Genomic DNA, 22,806 nt, shown 5'->3' on the forward strand with positions numbered 1-22,806 from the left:
GAGAATGAGAACGAGAATTTAATAGGATCCTGTGGTGGAGTCCTAGAGACCACCTCTCACACTGTTTACAAAATGTGCAGCTGGTTTTGTTCTGACCCTTAGGGCAAGAATCTGTTGGTTTTTGTTGGGCTAGAAAAATGAAAATTTTCAGATGGTATTTTCATTTCTCTAACTGTGATATTGAGCTGCTTTGGTGTAAAATGTGCAATCTGTACAGAGTTGTATTTAACAAGAATTAAAGTAACTTAAGTTTGCTTTATGAGATTTTAGTTCTGCACAGAGGTTAAGTGGGAGAATGCAGCTGTTGCAAAGGCATATATAATAGTATGTTCACTTTTAAAATGTATTTTATGATACTGTATTAGCAGCAGGTTTGTATAAACTTAAGCTTGCTGTGGTTCATTTCCTTTTCTTTGATAACTAGAACTAAAAGCATTGTTAACATTCTTCTCCTGGAAGAAATGAAATTACTTGAAGCATGAAAAGCACACTAGGGCTTGTTAGCAATTATGATTGTAGTTTTTTGTTTTTTTTTTAAGTAACAGTGGCCTAGGCAGCTGAGGGCTCCTGAGATTCCAGCTCAGCCTGGGATTTGCATGGCTGCTGGGGCCACTGAGGCCTGCAGGGCACCTCACTGCCCCTTCAAGGGTGGCATGGAGTGGCCTGAGGAATCTGTCTTTCCAGCCTCACACTTTGCTTCTTCCTCACCTCAGATCTAGCAGATACTGTACAGATTTCACATGCAAATCTCTCTTCAAACTGTTTGCAAAGCCAAATGCTGACACTTAAGTAACCAAAACTGCCCTCCTAGTAAATTGAAGGCAGGTGGCACAGCAATTACAGTCTGAATTGCCTGGTCAGATGCTTTTGTATTTCAGATAAAAACTATTGCTGAGGTCAGATTCAAATCCTTTTTATGACTTCCTGTAGAAATAGCACATTGGAGGACCTTCCCTGGTGGCTCAAGGGGTTAAAGCACTGCACAATGAAGCTAGAAGCTAGCCATAACCACTGCAGCATGAGTTAGATCCCTGGCCAGGGAGGTGACCCACACGTCGTGGCAGACCTCTCCGGTCTCATCCACTGCTCCCCTCAGCAGTGTACTTCATTAGTCGTTCTGCTCCCCACTCCTTCTCTGGTGAATCCTCTCACCGCCCCTGAACCTCTGGCCTGTACCCAAGTTTTGTATGCATAAATGAATAAATCTTTAAAAAAAAAAAAAGAAAAAGAAATAGTACATTGGACTGTGAAACACAAAAAGGTTATTCAAATTGTGCTCTTACAATCGTGACCAATGCCAAATCTGCATAGGGATTTTCTACTGAGATGGTTGGGAGCCAAAATGATTTTCTAAGAAACAGTTTCCTTCTCCAGCATAAATGTCTATAATTCCTGATTAGCCCAGACCTCAGCTATACCTCATGTTCACGTTAGTTGTTTGCTTTGTGAGTTAACTGGGGTTGGGGATGGAGTGTCAATTTAACCTCTTTTGCCAAAGAGGAAAGTGTTTGTGTTTGTTTTATTAGAATTGTGGACCAAAAAAAAAAAATCCTAAAAAATGCATTATCCTATTTGTATGATTATGACTTTCTGTGAAATGTATCATCAGTAAAATAGTGAGGGTGCTGGAAGCTGGCTATCTGTTTGTTATTGTGGAAGATAAGCCGTTTACTATGTGGAGTTTACATGGTTTTATATGTATGCATACTAATTACAATAAACTGTGTCAGATCCAAGTGCCCATGCCTCTCATTGGTGCCCTGTTTGCTACTATTGAAGGCACTCGAGGCCCCACCTTCAGGAAGGGGGTACAGGAGTGAGGGATTAGAGTCAGATAGGTCTTGTTGCTGACTGTGATCTGCCGTCAACAGCTGAGGGATTTGGGGAAATTAAGACCAACCAAATGGTAATAAGAAAATGTGATGCAGGGCACGCTGTGGCAGGGCAATCAGCCACCACTACCTGCACTGTGGCAGAGACCCCAAGGCCGCGGCGGATGGAAGCTGGCAGGGAAGGCTCCAGGTGTGCCCTGATTGGAGACTCATTTGGAGGGGAAGGAATAGCACAGGTTAACGGGAAGTGATTGGTCAGGGTACATATTTGGCTTTTTCTGGTATAATTGATTGGGGTGCATATTTGGCTTTCTCTGGTTGGTCCTAAACTGAAAGCTGGAGCAAAAACTTGGCAGTTATTAAGCAAACCCTATCCATATAGGGTCTATTATCAGAGTTTCTTGGTTCCCCGGATTGTTACTACATAGTGTTTCTTCTTACAGGTGTGACTTAGAGCAGACTGACTTCTGGACTGGTTGCTATGGATTATGGGTTGGTCTCCTGCATTTATTGCTGTAGGTTATAAATCATTTTTATATATGAAATGTCCACTATCTGTATATTCAGTGTATTGTTACATAAATATTAGCTTCATTGTCCTCATGTGTAAAAATGAGTTAATGTGCCTTCCTCCAAGCCTAACCATTAAGAATTTCAAGAATAGGGCCTCCCTGGTGCCACAGGGGTTAAAGTTCACTTTCAAGCTATTTCCAGCCACTGTAGCCTGAGTTCAATCCCCAGCCAGGGAGGTGACCCACATGGAGCAGCAGACCTCTCCTGTACTGCCCACTGCTCCCCTCAGTAGTGTACTTCATCGATCTGCCTGTTCTGCTCCCCACTCTATCTATGGTGAATCCTCTCACCCCCACACCTCTGGCCTACACCCCAGTTCTTGCATGCATAAATAAAATAAATCTTTAAAACAAAACAACAAAAAAGTATTTTAAGAACAGACTGGGATCTATAGCCCTCTTTACAAGGGAGCTGTTCTCATCCATCACATTTCTTCCTGTTCGCATGAGTCATGATGGCAGAAAGAGAACAGACATTTGTTCTGGAGCAGCACTTCCTTGGGGTGACTTTACTGTGTAGACCACAGATTGAGTGCAAAGTCTGATAAACTGTAGCTGAGCCTAGAACTGGAGGATAAGAAAAGAAAAGTGCTTTCTTTGTTATGTTTTGCAATATTAACACATGACAGAGTGAGAAGGCAGTATTTTTAATTATTTGGTTTCTTCTGTTACCAAATTTCATTGGGTAGCAAAGATCACATTCTGCCATTTCTTACAATTGTGGCTGAAACACATGTGCTCTAACAAGATTATCCTGAGGACAGAGGCAGCTGAAGCTTTGCTATAGGTGTTGTTACTAGTACTTTTTATTAATAGTTAAAATCAGCATAGAAAATACCTAGAAAGATAGGAAAGATTGTTCTGTTTGTTTTACACTGCTTTGGGTTCTTAGCAGAAGTGAACTCATTTACATTCATGGGTACCACTATAAACACCACAAATAGCCTTCAGAAATACATCACTATAAAGCCTTCCACAAATTCATCTGTGCAGTGGCCCCACAGTCACCACCAGGTTAGCATCACTATTCTCAAAATCCTCTTGCACTCATTCACGTATCAAGTAGTTATTTAGGGTCAAGAGCAGGGTTCACCTGCTCCATGCTTGAGTTGAGAGGGAGCAGAGCTAGCCTCACCTCAGTACCTGCGAGGAGCCGAGTCCTCTGAGAGGCTGAGGTTGAAGCCAATTCTGCCACTGCTCCCCAGCAGACTACCCCGCCCCCCTGCACTGTCCCAGCTCACCCACACCACTGTGATCAAGGTCTCACTGCAGACATCTCTACCAGCCTCTCCCTGTCCTCATAAGAAATTCCCACTTCCCCCGGAGATTTAGAGATTTTCACTTCACCCTTGTATTGGTATGTGTTTGGCTGTGGATTCATTTGGATTCCTATTGATTGCCACATGTGCTCCTTGAATCTTAGGATTCATCATTATCAACTATGAAAAACTCTCAGCCATCCATTTTCCCACTACTACTTGCCTCTTTGCTGGTTTTTTTCCATCCACTCTTGGAATTCCTGTTAGGTGTTCATCGGACCTTCTCATCCTCTCTCGTTTGTCCCTTAACACCTCTTATTTTCCATCTCTTTTCTTTAAATACTGCATTCTTGGTAGATTCCAAAGAGACCATCTGGCAGGTAATTGCATACACTTCAGATTGCCTTGATGAGAAATGTAACTTCTCAGTGCTCCTTTCCTTGCTCGTTGTGCGGGGTAAGCACTGCTGTCCACCCGCCTGATTGTTGTGAAGTCAAATGAAGCGCTGAGAGCACTATCTGTCCCTCATGAATACTGTATACATGACCTATTTTGCTAGCATTACTAGTCCCCAATTCAGTTATCATATTTATGTAGTCATTGAGGTTTTAACTTGTTTTATTTTTAATTTCTAGAAGATCTGTTCATTCTTTTTCAAATCTGATGTTTCTGCACTGTGCTGGTTTTGGCAGAACAACCTTAATACCTTATTTGAATCATATGAAAGACTAATTTTGTATTTTTTCTTATCATTCTGCTACCTTCATCCATTTAGAATCAAGCCTATCTGTCCAGTGACTTGTAACGCCATCCTATAGAGCGTTTGCTACAGTAGATCTAATCGCCAAGCTGCTCACCATTGTGGTCACCAGCCTCCCTTGACTGCTGATGCTTGAAATGTGGCTGCAAGACTGAGGAAAGAATTGTACATTTCATTGGATTTTTATTTGTGTAAGTGTTGGTAGCCACACCCTCACCAACTATGAAACTATCGCTGTATGGCTGAGGGCTACTGTTGGACAACTCAGCCAAGTCATTCTGCACCTCCCTGACCTGATCTACTTCTCCCCATCCTGTTCACCCCACTGCAGTCACATGGGCCTTCTAGGTGTTACCTGAACTTGTCAGGACACCCCTTTTCCTGCAGACTGTCTCCCTAAGTAGGTCTGCTGCACCTCCCTCAAGCCCAGTCTGACATGTAACCTCTCTATGAAGCTAGGCTGCAGCACAAGCTGTGGGGCAAGACCAGCTCTTTTCCACCTGTGCCAAGTATTGATACCTTTGTGCAGCTCCTCCCCCATGCTTGGCCCCAGGAGATGCTTGTGGGCATGCCAGTGGCCCCACTGGACTCAGAATGCAAGCAGAGGCCAGCAGTGATGCACACAGCAGTGGTTTCCACACCACCCCAGGGCATGCAGCCCCCTGGTTTGGGGCTGCAAGGTGAATCATGGAGCCCACTCCAACACTGTGGCTCCTTCCAGCTGAAGGCAGTAGAGAGACTGAGACTGACTTGGTTCCTGGAGCAAAGGATGGACCCATCAGGTGCAAAATATGAGCTGATTGGTAAATGGTCCAATCAGACTTGCAGGTGGGGGACCCAGAGAAAGGAGAGAAGGTTGGAGAGGAGCCAGCCTGGAACTCTCAGACCCTTAATGGTCTCAAGCTTATTCAGGGAAGGACGCTGTTTCTGACTCTGCAGAAGGAAGGAAAAGGCACGTGGTGGACCTCCAAAGCAAGAGAAGCCAAAAAGCTTCACAGAGAAACTTCAGAGTTTTGCAGAGGCCAGGCCCCTTGCCTCTGACATCCCAAAGGCACACCAAAGGCCTCCAGTTTGGCGCCTCAGAGAGCTGTTTGTTGTTGGTGTGGGCCAGCAGCTCACACAGCACTGTTGACACGATGTTTCTGATGCCACCACTTCCTAGTGACCAGTGTTGACAACTCCTGCCCGTGCCACCCAGCACTGCCGATGGGTGATAGCAATCTGTCCAGGGCACGCTGACAGCTGTTAGCCATCTGGTACCACCTCCTACTCCCGCTATCACCGTTGCTGCCTGGTCCAGTGCCCAGTACTGCCCATCGTGACTGCTGGTGGTGTCATCTCAGTGGCCCCGCCTGTGACCACCTCCAGCTTCGATGAATTGGCCCCTGGCCTGCTACTTGCTGCTGTGCCATGAGCTCCGGGCCCTCCTTGTTGGGATGGCACCATCTTGGATGAAGGGCCTTTTGTTGGGACTTCCGGAAACTGGACACTACCTGGGGTGAGAGACCAGCCACTTGCGGCCTTAGAAACTCTTTGTCTCCTGCCCCCATTTATTTTTTTTTAAAGATTTATTTATTTATTCATATAGAACTGGGGTACAGGCCAGAGATGCGGAGGGTGAGAGGCTTCACCAGAGGCAGAGCAGGGAGCAGAACAGGCAGATCGACGAAGTACACTGCTGAGGGGAGCAGCGGGTGGGTCAGGAGAGGTCTGCCGCGCCATGTGGTCACCTCCGGGGCAGGCGGGAATCGAACTCATGCGGAAGCGGCTTAACCTTTTTAGTGTAGTGCTTTAGCCCGCTGCGCCACCAGGGAGGGCCCAACCTGCCCCCATTTATTAAGCCCCACTGTTGTTCCTTGCAATTGTGTGTGGGGTGCAAGTGGGGGGGGGGACAGAGTGACCTGTTCTTGATGGTTAGAGCCCCACGATAGCCCAGGGGTAGCACTGTTTCATGAGGACACACTTCCTCTCCTTAACAATTTTTCCCCCTTTCCTACTTTACTTTTCTCTTTAATATCTATCATTGTCAAATACAGCAAGCATTTTAATTTTTTACTTATTATCTGTCCTTCCCCCTAGACTATAGGCCATCAGGGAAAGGGCTTTATATGCTTTGATCTCTGTGTAGCTCCAGCACCCTGAATAGTGTTTGGCAAGTGTCTGTTCAATAAATGAATTGTCAGAAGTTCTCGAGGTTCTGTCCTGTTTTCATTTCTACTGACTCACTCATGAGCAAGTTCACGAAATGTTCAATAGACTCTTTCAGTTTATCTTTTAACACTGGTGATTTCTAAACCCAATCCTTAATCCCCGAGATTAGGGAAACAATTATAAATAGGCTGCTGTGAAGACTCGTTTATAATGTTTTACACACAGTAGATGATCAATTTTAGCTTCTTTTATTTCTGCCCCAACCTGACCTCTGAAACTGTTCTCCAAGTCTTAAGAGGAGACTGTTTTTTCTCTTTAGTCATTGCACTCACTGAGGCCGGGAGGCAAGGCACACCTCATACCCATTTTCTCCTTCATTCTCACACCACCTTTCAAAACCCTTTATGATACTCACACCACCTTGCCTTCTTGCTGTGGCCCCAATGACTTCAGGCCACTTTTCCCATCCACTGAGAAGTTTCACCGAGCTAAGTTCTTTTCCATCCCATCCTCCACCTCCAAGGAACACGTTAAGGATATAGTGGATATAGAGGCCACTGTGACTCTTATGTGTGAGTGTTTAAAAGATTTATTTATACATCTAAGAACTGGGGTGTAGGCCAGGGATGCAGGGAGAAGAGGATTCACCAGAGACAGAGTGGGAAGCAGAACAGGCAGGTCTACTGAAGTACTGCTGAGGGGATCAATGGAAGAGACAGAAGAGTCTGCTGCGCCTTGTGAGTCTGCTCCCTGGCCGGGGATGGAACTCACGCTGCAGTGGCTTCAGAGGGCTTCTCAGCGCAGAGGCCCTCTTTTATGTTTTTTTGGCTTCTACTCTAATGACCTTTGCTCCATTGAGACCAGACCACCAACACCCACCCCACATCCCTCTCTCCCCTGCCACACACATACCTGCACACTCTTGTTATCTGCAAAAATTCCAGCCCTGAGATAGTAACAGTTGTCTGTTTGCGAGCCATCGATTCCTCTAATTCCTCCTATTTCCTTCTACTGACTCACTGAACTCATTAAGACAGCACCTGGGCCCCCGTTTTCCTCTAGTTAAGCTTTTAAAGTTGCATTTCCTTCCCCACCTGTAGTTGAACTGTTTTGCTCAGCATTCTCACTCCCTTGTCTTTCCAGGAACCCCAAATTTTGAGGGCCCTTCAGGAAGCCATCGCCAGAGCTCCACCACAGCAGCAGGTGAGTGTTACCCTATGCTTGCACCGGGGCTCCTCCAAATTGCTGGTTTCTAATTTACCTGGGGCGTCTTGCGCCTCATCTTTTTCACCTGTCTTTGATCACTTCTTTCCTCATCGCCCTCAACAACTATTCCAAAGCACTGACATTTTGCACACTTTCCCTTTACTCTGAGATCTTGCTACCGCCTCCATCTAAAACTCCTTACAACCAGATCCTACTGCTCCCAGCCCATCTTCCAAGGAGGAGGAGTGGCATGGCCTCCCTCCCAGTCCTTCCATCCCATCAATGGAAACTGCCACCTGCGATCTAGTTTCCATTTCCTCCTCCTCTTCCTTCGGAAAAGGAAATTAGCTTCGATTCTCCCTCTCAACTGACATCTTCCTTTCATCCTACAAACATGTTTCAGTCTCTCCCAAGTGTGAAGAATTCTACCATAATATTCCAACCCTTTCAACTACCGTCATGCAGTTGCTGAACAATTAGGTTCATTCCAAGAAATGTATCTCTAAGGTATTTTGTCCTCGTGTGAATGTTACGGAGCATCCTTGATAGTGTAGCCTACTACACACCTGGGCTGTGTATCGTACCACCTTCGTCTGTGCACCCACCCTTGGCTAAGGCGCTGCTAAACACACCAGACTACATCTGGCCTCTTCCAAGTTGCTCTTGGAATTTTCATATGCCTTGTTTCCCATTCATTCTTTTGTGTCTATCATGTATCAGTTAATGCATACACAAAATATACTATCTTTGCATTTGCTTGGGTCTTCTTTTGCATCCTGACTGGGTGTTTTAAATGGTTTTCATGTAAGTACTGGACATATTTGGTTTATAATAGGGGACTTTGTGGTTGCAATTGTAAATGTTCTCACTCACCTTTTCATATATCCAGAAGCAGTAAGGCCTAGTGAAAAAAAGCAAAAATTCTTGGTTTAAATTCTGCTCTAGTTGTGTGACCAACTAGATCTCTGATTTCATTTCCTGATTTATAAATGAGGGTGATAATAGCACATACCTCATGGGTTTGGGGGAAGATGACAAGGGGTTACTGCCTGTAAAACCCTTGGACCAGCGCCTGACCATGCTAAGCACCATGTTGGTATTAGCTATTATTGCATTCTCCTGTTGGGTTGCTGTGAACCGAAACATGCTGCTCCTTTACTAAAACACTTCATTGTTTCAAGTAATTTTTAGTTCTTTTAGGAACTAGAATATTGCATGTCTGAAAATAGTGCAATATTCTTTATAATATTTTATAGTTAATTAAATGCTCCCAGCATCTCCCTGCTAAGCATGATGCTAGCTTTTGGGTATAGATTTATTAGGTTGCCCTATATGTGATTGGTATAAAAACATGTTTTTTTGGTTTTTGGTTTTTTGTCTCATAAGGAATGGGTGTTGAATTTTGATGGAGTTCTTTTCCGTGTCCATAGAATTAGAAGCAAATGTTTTTCTTCCCCAGGACTCACCTCTAGACCAGTCATATGATCAGTCACATTATCAGAACAAACATTTGGTTATGATGTGGCATTCTTTTGCAAACTAGGCCTTTCCATTTTCTCCCTTTGTGTCAACTTTTATCAAGTTTTTAAAGTTTTTGTCTCTAGGCATTGATTCTCTGCTCCATAAAGGTTTGATAGCATGGTCCTATGAAACTATATATTCTGCTAATTGGTAGAGATGGTGAGGAAGATCACTCTCATGATTTGTCTGTTTTTTGCTTATGGAAATCATTAGATGTTAAAGACTCAGGATTCAGTTTTTGGTAAATTGCATTTTCTTAGAAAAAATTTCAAATGTATTCATATAGAATTGAACGGCCTTATATTTTTAGTTTCATCTACTTTTATAGCTATTTCTCCCTTATTTCTTGTTTTGTGCACTCATCTTTATTTTTTTTTTAAATGAGTTGCAGTAATCACTACTTTTTTTTCCCCTCCCAAAAAATAAGCTTTTGATTTTTTGAAAATTCTACTTTTCTGCTCCAGAGGAGGCCATTTTTTACAGCCCTATGCAAAAGTACAGTTTACCCTCAACTACACTGACAGTAGACAAGCACCTTTGAAAATGACACCATTCTGGATGTCACAGATATTATTTCCTGAGGAATATGGTGCAGTACATAGACATGAAGAGGGTGTGTGTGTGTAGAGGAGATGTTATAGTCCCAAGGATCTAGGGATCTACTCTATAAATTTAGAAATTCTTCCATTCTACGAAATTTTTCAATGACAGAAAAACTAGTTTTTAGTTGATTCTCTAATTTCTAGTGAAATTCCAATGCAGCTGAAGTGTTTCTTAAAAATTAAAACTGTATCAATCCTAGGCCTCATCAAACCTTACAACACTTAAGAAAAAAATAACTGTTGGGGACAGAGCACCTGTCATCTGCATTTTCCATTTACCGCTGATCAAGTCAATTAAAACAGAATCAGGAGCAGGATGTAAGCCCTAATGCAGACACTTACTGTGTGATCGGGCAAAATGATGCAACTCGTTTAGCCCTCAATTCATGCTCGGAATCAGAGCATTTTATTTGATAGTTTTCCGAAAGCTTTCCAGGCACTGATAGGCAGTATTAGAATTATCACATTTGGAACCTGTTGCCCCCTGCTGGTACATTGTCAAATTGCAAATTCTCCCTTTCTAATTACAGAAATCGAAGTCTTGATCTGTTTTACAGTTAGTGCATCCAATTTCTGGCTTATAACTCATTAATCCACCTTTTTAGTTTTAATTCTAGTATTTTTTGTAAAGATTTACTTATTTATGCATACAGAACTGGGGTACAGGCCAGAGATGTGGGAGGTGAGAGGATTTACCAGGCAGAATGGGGAGAACAGGCAGATAGACTGAAATACAATACTGAGGGGAGCAGCGGGTGGGTCAGGAGAGGTCTGCCAGCCATGTGGATCAGCTCCTTAGCGGGGGATCCAACTTGTGCTGCTGTGGTTTGCAACAGCTTTCTAGTGCTGTGCTTTAATCCCTTGCACCACCAGGGAGAGCCCACAAACATTCTTAACTTGAATTTTAGAACAATGACACTACTTTTACTATTCAAATATTTCCTTATTTCTTTGCTCCTATTATGATGGATTTTTTTATAATTAAGTCATTTTTAGTTTTATATATTTTGAGGCTATTTTAAATTGGTATGTACACAAGTAATATTATTTTAATTTTGTGGCTTATTAATAATTAAAGTAGCCTTTTCTATCCCTGTTTTTCCCAATGTGGACATAGCTTTCGACTTTCCTTACAATGTATTTTCTGTGAATCGTTTTTATTGCTACATTTTCCAACTTCTGTGTCCATGTTTAAGTTGTATTCCTTGGTAAGGAATTTTGCTGTATGATATTTTCAATTGGAATTTTTTAAATAATAGTTTATTTTTACATCATTTTATGCATTTTTTCATCTCAGTTGTTCAACTGGAACTTTTAACTGGAGTTTAGTCCTTGATCAAGTAAACATTCTCAAAATCCAACTGGCTTTCACATATCCTGCCAGTATATGCTAGCAAATTTACATTTTTGATGTCTAGGTTCTTTTTTACCCTTCCAGCACATCCACAGTCAGACTTTGCTGGGATTAACCCTACTTGTAGCTTGTAGCCCTGGATCTGAGTGAGTTAACAAGGCAGCAAAAGGGGCATATGGACTAGAAGACTCTCTGGCATCTTCTAGCATAGGGGGGAGATGAAGTGGGCTATTTCTGTAAGACCAGTGGGTACCGTAGGGGTTATATAGCAGCATCCTTAGGCTTTCCACACATATGCCGAGATGGTATATTTCAGGGGTCCATGTTTTTTCCACCAGGCTCCTTTTCACAAGACAGACAGACCTTGACCAACTATTCAAGTCTCTGAAACTCTAAGAGTACAGCAATTAGATGCTTAGCCTGAACCTCAGCCTTTCCATCACAGAAAAAAGCAATTAGATGCTGAGCCTGAACCTCAGCCTTTCCATCGCAGAAGAAAAGGCCTCTTTGTAAGTTCTACAGAGATCGGCTGGCTCTATTTCAGCAATAGCAGCTTGATAACAGCAGTCTCTCATTATCCTTCCATAGGTCATTGATACCGCCTGGCAGTAACCAGCCAACTCTGCTTGTAGACATTGTTCTCATTTTTTCAAAGTTTGCATCATTGAACCTTCAGAGAATTCCCTCTCCATGGAGACATGCAAATTACTACCTATGTCTGGGTAGACCCTGAGGCTGAGTGATTTACTGTAAGAACCTATAGGAATAAACAGACCTGTTTTTTTTAAAAAAATAACAGGTAAATTATGGTTTATTTATTTGCTTGTAAATAATTATTAGAGAGAAAGAACATCAAGCAGATTTAGCAAAGGGAAAAGGACTTGCGCAAAGACCAGAGGAAACTGCCTATAGACTCCAAGTCCTCTTCCAGTGGGTCACAGCAGACTACTTCAATTCCTCCAGTAATGGTGTATCAAATACTACCAGGAAGGTTTCTCTGAGCCTGAGCAGTTTTTTAACTAGCCATTCATGCATGTAGGCATTAGTATGTACCAAAATTCCAACGACCAGAAGGAAAGTAGGAGTCTGATATAAACCTTTATATTTATACAAACATTTTTAGTAGACTATTCTTAATAGTTGGAAAAATGGTAGAAGCACTCCCAAAATACAACTGCTGGACACTACTTAAGGGTGAAACTTGGAAGCAAGTCTTTCTACAGATAACAGGTTTCGGTTTGCTAGTTAGCTCTTTTCTATACACCATCTGTGAAATATTTAGAACTGAGCCAGGATCTGTACCATGTGTACACTGGTCACCAATCACGACGCTATTTCCTTCACCCTTTGAGAGGGATATGAACTGGCTCCTGTTAACCTGTTTCCTCAGATCCTCACTGCTGGTCCACTTGTATTAGGATGCTCCCCCCACCTCCCCTACCCCCAAGAAGCAGATACCAAAAGATCAGTTGTACAATAGGTTTATTAGGGGAATGCTGGTGAGGGATAGGGAGGGAGCTGGGATTGACAGGAGGCTGGAAAGCAACCAGACCCCAATACAAGTATGACCCAGAGTGAAAAAGAGCAAGGGAGGTTGGGTGAAAGCAACTTAGACAAGACCATCAGGGAGTCCTCAAGTCAAAGTCCAGGAGTTACAATATCCCTGTGGTGCTCAGTCATTGGTGGACACAGTGCATGAGAAGCACAGCCTGCATGAACACAGGGCTGGATTTCAGAGCGCGGCAGACAGGACTCAGTTATGCTCCCTCTTGCTGGAAATCTGAGGGATGTATTCTTGAGACTGCCACACAGTGCTTAGAGTTCTCAAAATACACCTGAAAAAAAATGTATTATCAAACAAATATTTAGCACCAATAGCACATGGTAACTTGCAATCAATACCTTTTAGTTTAAACAATGTTGTAAAACACCTAAAATAGAACACTGATGCAACAACAAAAATGCAAATAATCTTTCACATTGAGCAATATCCTGTGCAGATGAATTCAGTGAAAAAGATTTTTTCCCCCAAGAAACTGAAACTGAACTGAAAGTTTAAAATGACACAAATGATAGCATCTATTAGTACTAGGACTAAATCAAGGTTAGTCACTGACCAAAAATAAAACAAAACTATTTCTAAATGTTCATAACTAGTAATTTTCTGAAATGACTTATATTCATGTTTAAATGATCATTGGTATTTATCTTCAGATTGACCTCAAATATCCTTGACAGAAAGTTATTCCTGTACAATTTTATGCTTTTAATCCTTAAGCTGACTAGAAATGACTGTACGTAAAACTTTTGAAGCCAAGAAATTGGAGTGTTTACAAATGTTTCTAAATTATATTACACATAATTTGGAAACTTTCTAAATTATATGTGCATAGATGAGAAACTGAAAGAATACCCTTACATAATATCTAATAGGTTTTCTACTTCTTACATATAAATGTTATCCCCATAGGTAACATTGGCTATTGACATTATAACAGAAAATTAAGCCAAGAATACAAGTTTTTGTCCTCCACTGTTTCAACATAAAACTGTCCCCAAAGTTGCTCTGGCAGTTATTTCCAACCAAAATGCTTTTAACTAAATGATCAAATAGTTCTGAATAAAGATCAAACATTTAATTTATAATCCTCCCAAAAATCGTTCCACTATTATAACTAGGTTCAGCCTTTGCATGGATTTTGTGACATGTTGGCACAAATGATAGAAGCTCTTAGAAATAATAAACCAAAATACTGTGAAGAAACAGAATGTTTATTTTTATCAGATCAATATCATTTTAATGTAATTAGTTACAGGTGATAAAAATTATTAACTAGATATAATATAGCTGTCATAAATCCTATAGAATGTGGCTGACCTTAAGTGGAAGACTGGGAGGTGGAATAGAAAATTACATAATAAGGATGTCAAAAAATGTGTAACTGACATGGATAAATCATGAATCATACCTTTTTTCCCTTAACTTGAAAAAAGGAGCCCAGTGTAGAAGGAATAAAGCTAGCACCAAGGACAAGCTGTGGTCATGTTTGCAACTTTTTAGTTATAATGACCAAGACTCACAAAATTTTATTACTCCTGAAGAGATCTGAATAAATCTTATAACCTAAATATTGCTTTTCCATCATATTTGTAAAAAAGCTATTGTAGAAGAGAATTTTAGAGGTTGAAACATAATTCATAAACACATAATCCTCATACTTCTACTGAAAATTTTTTCTCATGTTTTGCTGTGAAGTTGTCTTGTTTTTTAATTGTAAGGACTTTACAACAGTCTCTTCTGTTTGGTTCTGTTCTAGAAATTCCAGTGTCATGAGGTTCTTTCCTATTAATGTACAAATATAAAAGTAGCTTCTCCTTCAGTCCTTTCAAAAAAGTTTCTTATTCCTAGTTCATCCCCCAAGAAGCATGTCGTCCAAAAATAACTTCATCCCCCAAGAAGCATGTCGTCCAAAAATAACTGGTACTTTATAAACACCTGGCAGGAAACTCACAGTAGCATCAGAGCAACAGTGTTCTCAGGCAGGCTTGCCAAACAAGGTGAAGCAGGAATGAAAAGAGAACTGATACGTGTAATTTGAAACTACCTGCAAAAATTTTATTCCCCATGAGAGGAATTTATATCATAATTATCTCATACCATCCTTATTACATAGACTGCTAATTTAAGGCCAAAAGAAAAAACCTCATATTTACTAGACAGTTCTTTAAAAGCATAAACTTTTAGCTAACATTTACTATAGACCCGATCATAATAAAGAAAATTCTATGAAAAAAAAAATGCCATGGTTATTTCATCCCATGCTTACTAGAGGATAAGAACAATGTGGTATTAAGTCACAAAAGGTTTTCAAAATATGCAGTTTGGGATTTTTTAAAAAGCTTTTAAATAATAGGCTTATTAGGAAAAGGAAAAGGAAAAAGAGAGGCACCTGCATAGTCACAGGAGGGAATTATTTTGACTAAATGAATACACAAGCTAAAATCCAGTTCACAGAGCTGGGAATTATTTTGACTAAATGAATACACAAGCTAAAATCCAGTTCACAGATTTCATGCCATGTATGGGCTATGTGTTTGGAGAAGAAAAACATAAAGGCTTTTTTCTTTTAAAGACCTAGCCTGTCAGGAGCAAACAATATCATGTAGCTTACCTATTCAGTTGTACAATTAAATACCAGCGTTGAGAGTCAACATTATGTTACAAGGTATTTTAATATCAGTAACAATATATGCTATGAAGTGCATATCTATTACAAAAAAACATGGTGATATATAATGAACAAAACCTCCCAAAACAAACTATAAATGAACAACGGTTAAAACATAAAATTTATAAATAGCAAAGCCACCAAATAAAGTATATACATTTTATAGATTTACTTATGAACAAATATATAGTGTATCTAGGAAAGGCAAAATGTTTTATTTTTTTATATCACAGAACATCTGAATAAGAAATGAAACGACTGATAATATGCTAAAAGCCAACTGGCTCTCTCCCATTTAATAGTCCCTCAAATGCAGATTCTTTAAAACAATACTTAACTGCAGTGTTTTCACTTTCCCCAACAGGGGACAGAGGCCTACACATGGGTAAGCAAGAGAGCAAGTATACCATGCGTAATCTTGGGATAAAGATGGTAAAACTTTAGTTTGCATATAAAAAATACTCCAGTCAGACATACGACATGAAAAGTCAACCAAAATAATAACTATATTAAAATGTCGTCACCTCAGCTTGTCCACCAGATGTTTTAGCTTTTAAGATTGGCAAATCAGTCACTTGGACAGAAAACTGCTGTTTGAGTGCAGTATTTTTCATGACATAGTAATAAGTTTGAGCTTTTTACTGACTGAAAAATTTATCTTTAAGTGCCAGGACTATTACAAGGCAAACTTTATGAATAACTCAAAACATGTAAAATTATCATTTGTGGATCACGAATTGCTGAGACTAAACAATAATGCAATGCTCCAATACCATGCACATAGATCAACATAATTGAAAACAGGCATTTTATACTTATCTGCATTTCTTCTAAAAACTAAAAAATACAACAAACAATAACTTCAGAAACTTTCAGGCGCAGCACTGATTAAAGATAGCTTAAAGAAAATTATTTTGAACTGTACTGAATAAAGCTGAAACAGAAACTCATAATAAATGATCATTAAGGACTGATTTCTATCAGGATACACAATAAATTTTAAGAAAATAAAACCATTCTTTAAATTAAAAGAAAAATAATACGTCAATCCTACATTTCTGCAATTCATTGAGTCAAGTTCTGCCTTTGAAATACCACACTAACATCCTGGAACATAAAATATGAGTTCATTTATTTTCTTGTACTTAACGGCTATTTCTTATAAAATTCTGTTTATCACTGTCCATCCACTAAATGGAGGAGAAACCAAATAAAACAGTAGTGCTTCATTCGGTATATATAAGAACCTAGTGACATCCCTGTGGGAAACACATGCTTTGGTGCTTTACAGTTTTAAGAAAAATCACAATTGCTTTACATGCAATAGCTAGTTATACCACAGAAAACAGGGAGTTTATGCATTAAGAATTGTTTACATGAAGCCCTGAGGTACCCGCCTTTCATTTAGGCAACAAATAGCCTCCCTTGATCTTGTATAGTCTTTGTCACCGTCTTCCCTAGTGCCTCAAATTCAGAATAGTTTAATTAGCAATCTTGTCTGCAGCCAGTCAATTTAATAAGATTTTTTATGATACAGACTGTGCAGATCATCTAATTTTGAAGCATTGTCTTCTAGTGGAGTTTCACTCGACGTTCCGAGGTCTCCATTTTCATGTCCATCAGTTACTGCTTTCTTATTGAAACCTGGAACAAAGACAAAAGCAGACACTTTCCAGTCTTAAAAAGAAGCTCCTAATTTCACTGAAACAAAACAAAGGAATGACTACTATAATTCATATTAATGAGGCAACGTAACAGAGCCCTAGATCAATCAAATTAATAATTCCTGACAAAGGAATTCTTCCTTCTTATAAGATATCAAATACTTTACAGGCAATGTCCAGCTAAAAGATTAATTAATTTTGCTTAATCTACAAAACGAGGAGGCTAGCAAACAAATGAGACTATGTGATCAGTTTAGTGAGCTTGACATAGGAATATGTGTTAAATAAGAATATATATACATTTTGTGATTTGAGTCAGTTAACAGTAATATGTCATTTGGTTAGTTAAGATATATTTTAAGTGGTATGCCATTTACACAGACAAAAGAGAATTCTTTTAGCCTTAGATGCAAAAAGGGTAGGTTTTCTTACACTGACAGAAAACAGTAGGATAAAAGATAATGAACTACAGGGAGAGATGCTATAAGGTTTTGACATACTGCCACAAAGGTTTTGTTCAACATGCAATGGAAAACAGTTACTGACACTGCTGTCTGTGTAGATGACTCTGAACATATATAACTTTACCAAAATGACAACAGTTCATCCGTTCACAATAATACTTTATGCCAGTAGCTTATAAACTTTTAAGTCTCAGGATGCTGTTATATACCAAAAAAAAAAAAAAAGAAGCTTTTGTTTGTGTGGGTTATTAAAAAGCTTTTGTTTGTGTGGGTTATTAATGTTATATGGACTATTGATGTTTATCATGTTAGTAATTAGAACTGAGAAATCTGAAAAAACTTTGTTAAACTGACAAATGTTGACAAGTAATTACGTGTTCAGTGAAATAACTATTTTTTAAAACTAATTAGTCTGAAAAGTAACATTTTACAATTTTACAGCTCTCTTTAATGCCTTGCTTTATAAAAAAAAAAAAAAAACAAAACAACAACAACTTGATTCCCAGGCCTCCCTGGTTGCCTAGGGGTTAAGTCTCAGCGCTTTCACTCTATACTGCTGAGGCTTGAGTTCGATCCCTGGGCAGTAAAATAATCCACATGGTGAAGCAGACCTTTCCTGTTCTGCCCACTGCTCCCCTCAGCAGTGGCATTTTAGTAGATCTACCTGTTCTGCTCCCCACTCTTGTCTCTGGTGAATCCTCTCACCTTGCTTCCCAGCCCCCAACTTCTGGCCTATACTCCAGTTCTTCTACACATAAATAAGTAAATCTTTAATAATAAAAAAAAGGCTGGATTCTATTTCCTCCTGCTTAATCTGTCACAAGTCTATGAAACAAATCTGTTTAGTTGGAAGAGAGGTGTACTTTTTTTTTTTATAAGATTTATTTTATTTGTACATACAGAACTGGGATACAGGCCAGAGGCTCAGGGGCAGTGAGAGGCTTCACCAGAGACAGAGCGGGAAGCAGAACAGGCAGATCAACGAAGTACACTGCTGAGGGGAGCAGCGGGCAGGTCAGGAGAGGTCTGCCACGCCATGTGGTCACTCCGGGGCAGGCGGGAATCGAACTCATGCGGAGGTGGCTTTAGCTTCTCAGTGCTGTGCTTTAACCTGCTGCACCACCAGGGAGGGCCAAAAGGTGTACTTTTACTAGCTTTTGTTAGATGACTGTCAATATTCTTCTTTGATACTGAGCCAAAATTGGACAATATGGAATTTGAAACCATATCAATTAACTTTTTTCCATTCACTTTGTCTACCTTGTACTTTCAATGGCTCTTTTCCTAATTTAGGTAAGAGAAAAATCTAGAGAAGCCTAATAAGACCATGCACACTTCCTGAATGCAATAGGAAAGACCCAGTACCACTGAATAACTCACTATGTGAATTTTAAATGCTATGTGGCATTTAAAGCCAAATGGCGCTTAGCCAGGATGAGAGAAGTAATTTAAGGCATTTACTGGGGAAAATAATTGTACTTACACCTTCTTCATTGAGAAGAAAAAAACAAATTAAGTCTTGGATTGTGAGGGGGGAGCGAACACTTAAGAAAGCAGCTTCCATTTAAAATTAAAAGCAACGTCTACCAAAACTTCAGAGCCCCTCCCATTAAATAAAACTGCAACCAAGATAATGCTATTCATTCTATTAATGAAGGTTTCCTCCTCAGAACGTATGCTAAAGAATATTGGAATGGTATATTTTTGAAGTTTATTAAAAATAAGTATAACAGTTTTTAGGGTGATTTTTACCTTGTAACACTTTGATTTCCCTACTTGTTTCTTTGCAACTAGCACCAGGATTACTACCTCCCTCTAATTCATCAAGGTACAAACGATAACGATGTCCACTCTCATCTTCATATTCCACATTTTCATCATCAGAATCCACTTCAGGAGCCACGTAAACTACTTCAAATTCGATCTCTCCTCTCTAAAATGGGGGAAAATGAGGAAATCAGGTTGTAATGATAGTTTCTTTGCGGTGAGGGATATAGAGCTAAGGGGTCTTCAGGCCTCTCACATGTAGTACTTTTCTAAACAAGAGATAATGAAATTTTACAATCTCAAGAGGTAAGAGATTTTAAAAGCCACCATGTTCAAACAAACCCTGTGAGTCTTCTCCGTAATTTCCTTTTAATATTCCAATATCCCTTTCTACAAATCCAGATTTTTGCTAAGAGACCTGAAATTTAAAAAGATGCCTAAGTTTTCACAATTTACAGCATTCTATAATAAATGTTCAATTTAGATGTTATTTTGTCATTTTGCACTTTACATGGCAATTCAGCAAATCCATCTAGTTAGATATTAACGCTGCACCTAAGTGCATCAGACAAACATTTCTTTGACTAATTCAAGCAACTGCTACCCAATGATTTTTCTTACTAAATAAGTCTTGAACCTATTACATTTCCTGAGTACCAGACATAGTGTTAATCAAGATAGTAATAACCGTAATTGTTATTTACAATTATTATCTTTATTGCACAAAAAATTAAAACCTTCAATGATAGTCTCATACATGCATAAGATGTTTGAGTTCTAGAGAGAGCAGCCAACTCTGGCAAAATAAGAAAAAGTTGGAGTTGTTTTTTGTTTTTTTTTAACATTTATTTATTTATTCATACAGAACTGGGGTACAGGCCAGAGACTCAGGGGCGGCAAGAGGCTTCACCAGAGACAGAGCGGGGAGCAGAACAGGCAGATCGATGAAGTACACTGCTCAGGGGAGCAGCGGACAGGTCAGGAGAGGTCTGCTGTGCCATGTGGTCACCTCCGGGGCAAGTGGGGATCGAACTCATGCAGAAGTGGCTTTAGCTTCTCAGTGCTGTGCTTTAACCCGCTGCGCCACCAGGGAGGGCCAAAAGTTGGAGTTCTGACTCCAAAGTCCTTGCTCTTTGTCCAAGATTAAATAAATAGTATTTTTAATAACAACTTATTGTTCAAGTAAAAAATTATAATTTTCCATACATCCTTGACTTGTTCTCCTTTCCCTCCTCTCTCTTAATCTCAAGTCTCCATTTACCAATGTCCACTGCTTTTTATAACAGTATTTTACTCTGATGAATCACCTATTATGTAAACTACCAATATTTGTTTTTGTCATTCTGATTTGCTTTACTACATATAACTCCTTCAAATTCCTTTCATTTTACTTTAAATGTAGTTCTTTTTATTCTTATGCTTTATTTGTCTAGTTTTGGCATTAGATTAATATTGATATCAAAAGAAAAGAAAACAATTTGAGCAGGATGGGCATAATAAATTCATAAATTCTTCTTTAAAAGTTTAATAGTGGGCCCTCTCTGGTTGCACGAGGGGTTAAAGCACAGCACTACGAAGTTATCTGCTGCCCTGCAGCACAAGTTCAGTGCCCATTAAGGGAGCTGACTCACGTGGCACAGCAGACCTCTCTTATCTTGCCAGCTGCTCCCCTCAGCAGTGTGTTTCACTCGATCTGCCTGTCCTGTTCCCCACTCAAGTCTCTGGTGAATTCTCTCACCCCCACCCCTGGTCTGTACCCCATTTTTTATATGCATAAATAAAAAATTTAAAAAAAAATAGTTTTATAGTGGGCGTCCCTGATGGCCTAGGGGTTAAGTCTCAGCGCTACCATCACTAAAGCTTGAGATCATGCCCAGCCAGGAAGACAACCCACAAACAGCACAGCAGACCACTCCTGCCTCGCCTGCTGTTCCCCTCAGCAGTGTATTTCAGGACATCTGCCTGTTCTGCTCCCCACTCTGTGTTTTATGAATCCTCTCATTCCTGCACCTCTGACCTACACCCTAGTTCTTCTATGCATAAATAAAAAAGTAAGAGTTTGATACAATTCACAAACAAAGCCATCTGTTCCTGAGCTTTTGCTTTGACAGAAATATTTGACTACTAATACAATTTTCATGCTTGTGATTTATACCTCCGTATATTCTGTTTCTTCCTAGCTTAATCTTACTATGCTCATTATGCTAGAAATATGTCCATCTCTTTAGGGTTATCAAATTTACAGTTTTTCATAATAACCTCTTATGTTCCCTATTTATGCTATCTTTTTAATTTCTCATTTCCCATTTCTAATTAATTATTTATTAATGTTTTCTCTCTTTTTTGTTAGCCTGGAGAGAAGTTTGTCAATTTTATCTTCCTAAAAAAACCAACTCTTAGATTCATTGATCTTTGGTATATCCTTTCTGATTTCTACTTTATTTATTTGTGCTCTTCATATTCTTTTACTTTTGCTTACTTTGGGTTTTGTCTTTTCCTCCTTTTCAAGTTGCTTTAGGTGAGATTTTTCTTAATATAGTTCCAATTATCATCTGTCTTAAGACTTCTTTCACTAACATTCCACAAAATCTAATGGCTTGCTTTAATTTTCTCTTTCATGCAATAGTTGTGAACTTATTGTTTGGTCATCATACTTTTTGCTTTTTTTAATAGCTGATTTCTAGCTTTTTGTGTTTTACTCATGAATGATATTTTGCTTCCTAATATGAGCTCTAGCTATGAGCACTTTATATGTATAATGTACTTAAGTCTCAAGATCCCAGATGAGGACACTGTAGCACAGAAGACTGAAGTAACACAATCAAAGTTATATAGCTGTAGACAAGAACAAGTAGGAATTTCAGCCAGTATATGTGGTTAACTATCTTCTACAAAATTCCAAATCAAAGGAAGCTAGTATCTTAAAATACACAAACATTTAAGATACTGAATTTAGTAGACTGAAAAGAACCAACTGAGTGATCTAATTTAATTATATAAAATGGCTTACCTGCTGGGAAAGAATGGTGACAGCTTCTTTATGCTTTGTGTCTCTTAGGTTAACCCCATTAACAGCCAGAATAGCATCTCCAACATGTAGACCTCCACATCTGTCAGCAGGTTGTCCTGGGTGGATCTCAGAAATGAGAATTGGAACACCATGCTCTTTCCCACCCTAACAACAACAAAGCAGTAAATTAGTTTATTCTTTGTATACTCACAGACTATTCTAGCAATACAAGTGTCTTTTAATAAGCATCTATACTGTATACTGAGTGAAATGTTACTTGACACTTATCAAAAAATATAAAAATTTCTACATTAATGGTAGATAAATTATTATGCTTATCTGTTACCTCTGAGTAAAATGATTAATAACATACATGTGCCCTTCAAAAATATTCCAGAGCAGAAAATAACTACAA

General features: G+C 39.5%; 1 protein-coding gene across 2 annotated transcripts in view; it reads right to left on the reverse strand.

The window, feature by feature from the left end:
• Nucleotides 1–12,722: 12,722 nt before the first annotated feature.
• GOPC (golgi-associated PDZ and coiled-coil motif containing) overlaps nt 12,723–22,806 on the reverse strand; it is a 37,567-nt gene continuing 27,483 nt past the window's right edge. For both annotated transcript variants that reach the window (XM_004673806.2, XM_004673807.2), the window contains 3 exons: nt 22,392–22,556; nt 19,367–19,547; nt 12,723–17,130 (listed from right to left, as the gene is read on the reverse strand). In XM_004673806.2, the coding sequence (XP_004673863.1) occupies nt 17,000–17,130; nt 19,367–19,547; nt 22,392–22,556 (477 nt within the window). In that variant the 3' untranslated portion in view covers nt 12,723–16,999. The remainder of the gene's footprint in view (nt 17,131–19,366; nt 19,548–22,391; nt 22,557–22,806) is intronic.

Source organism: Condylura cristata, unplaced genomic scaffold (genome assembly GCF_000260355.1).
Source record: "Condylura cristata isolate star-nosed mole 26May11 unplaced genomic scaffold, ConCri1.0 scaffold00001, whole genome shotgun sequence".
Classification (NCBI taxonomy): Eukaryota; Metazoa; Chordata; class Mammalia; order Eulipotyphla; family Talpidae; genus Condylura; species Condylura cristata.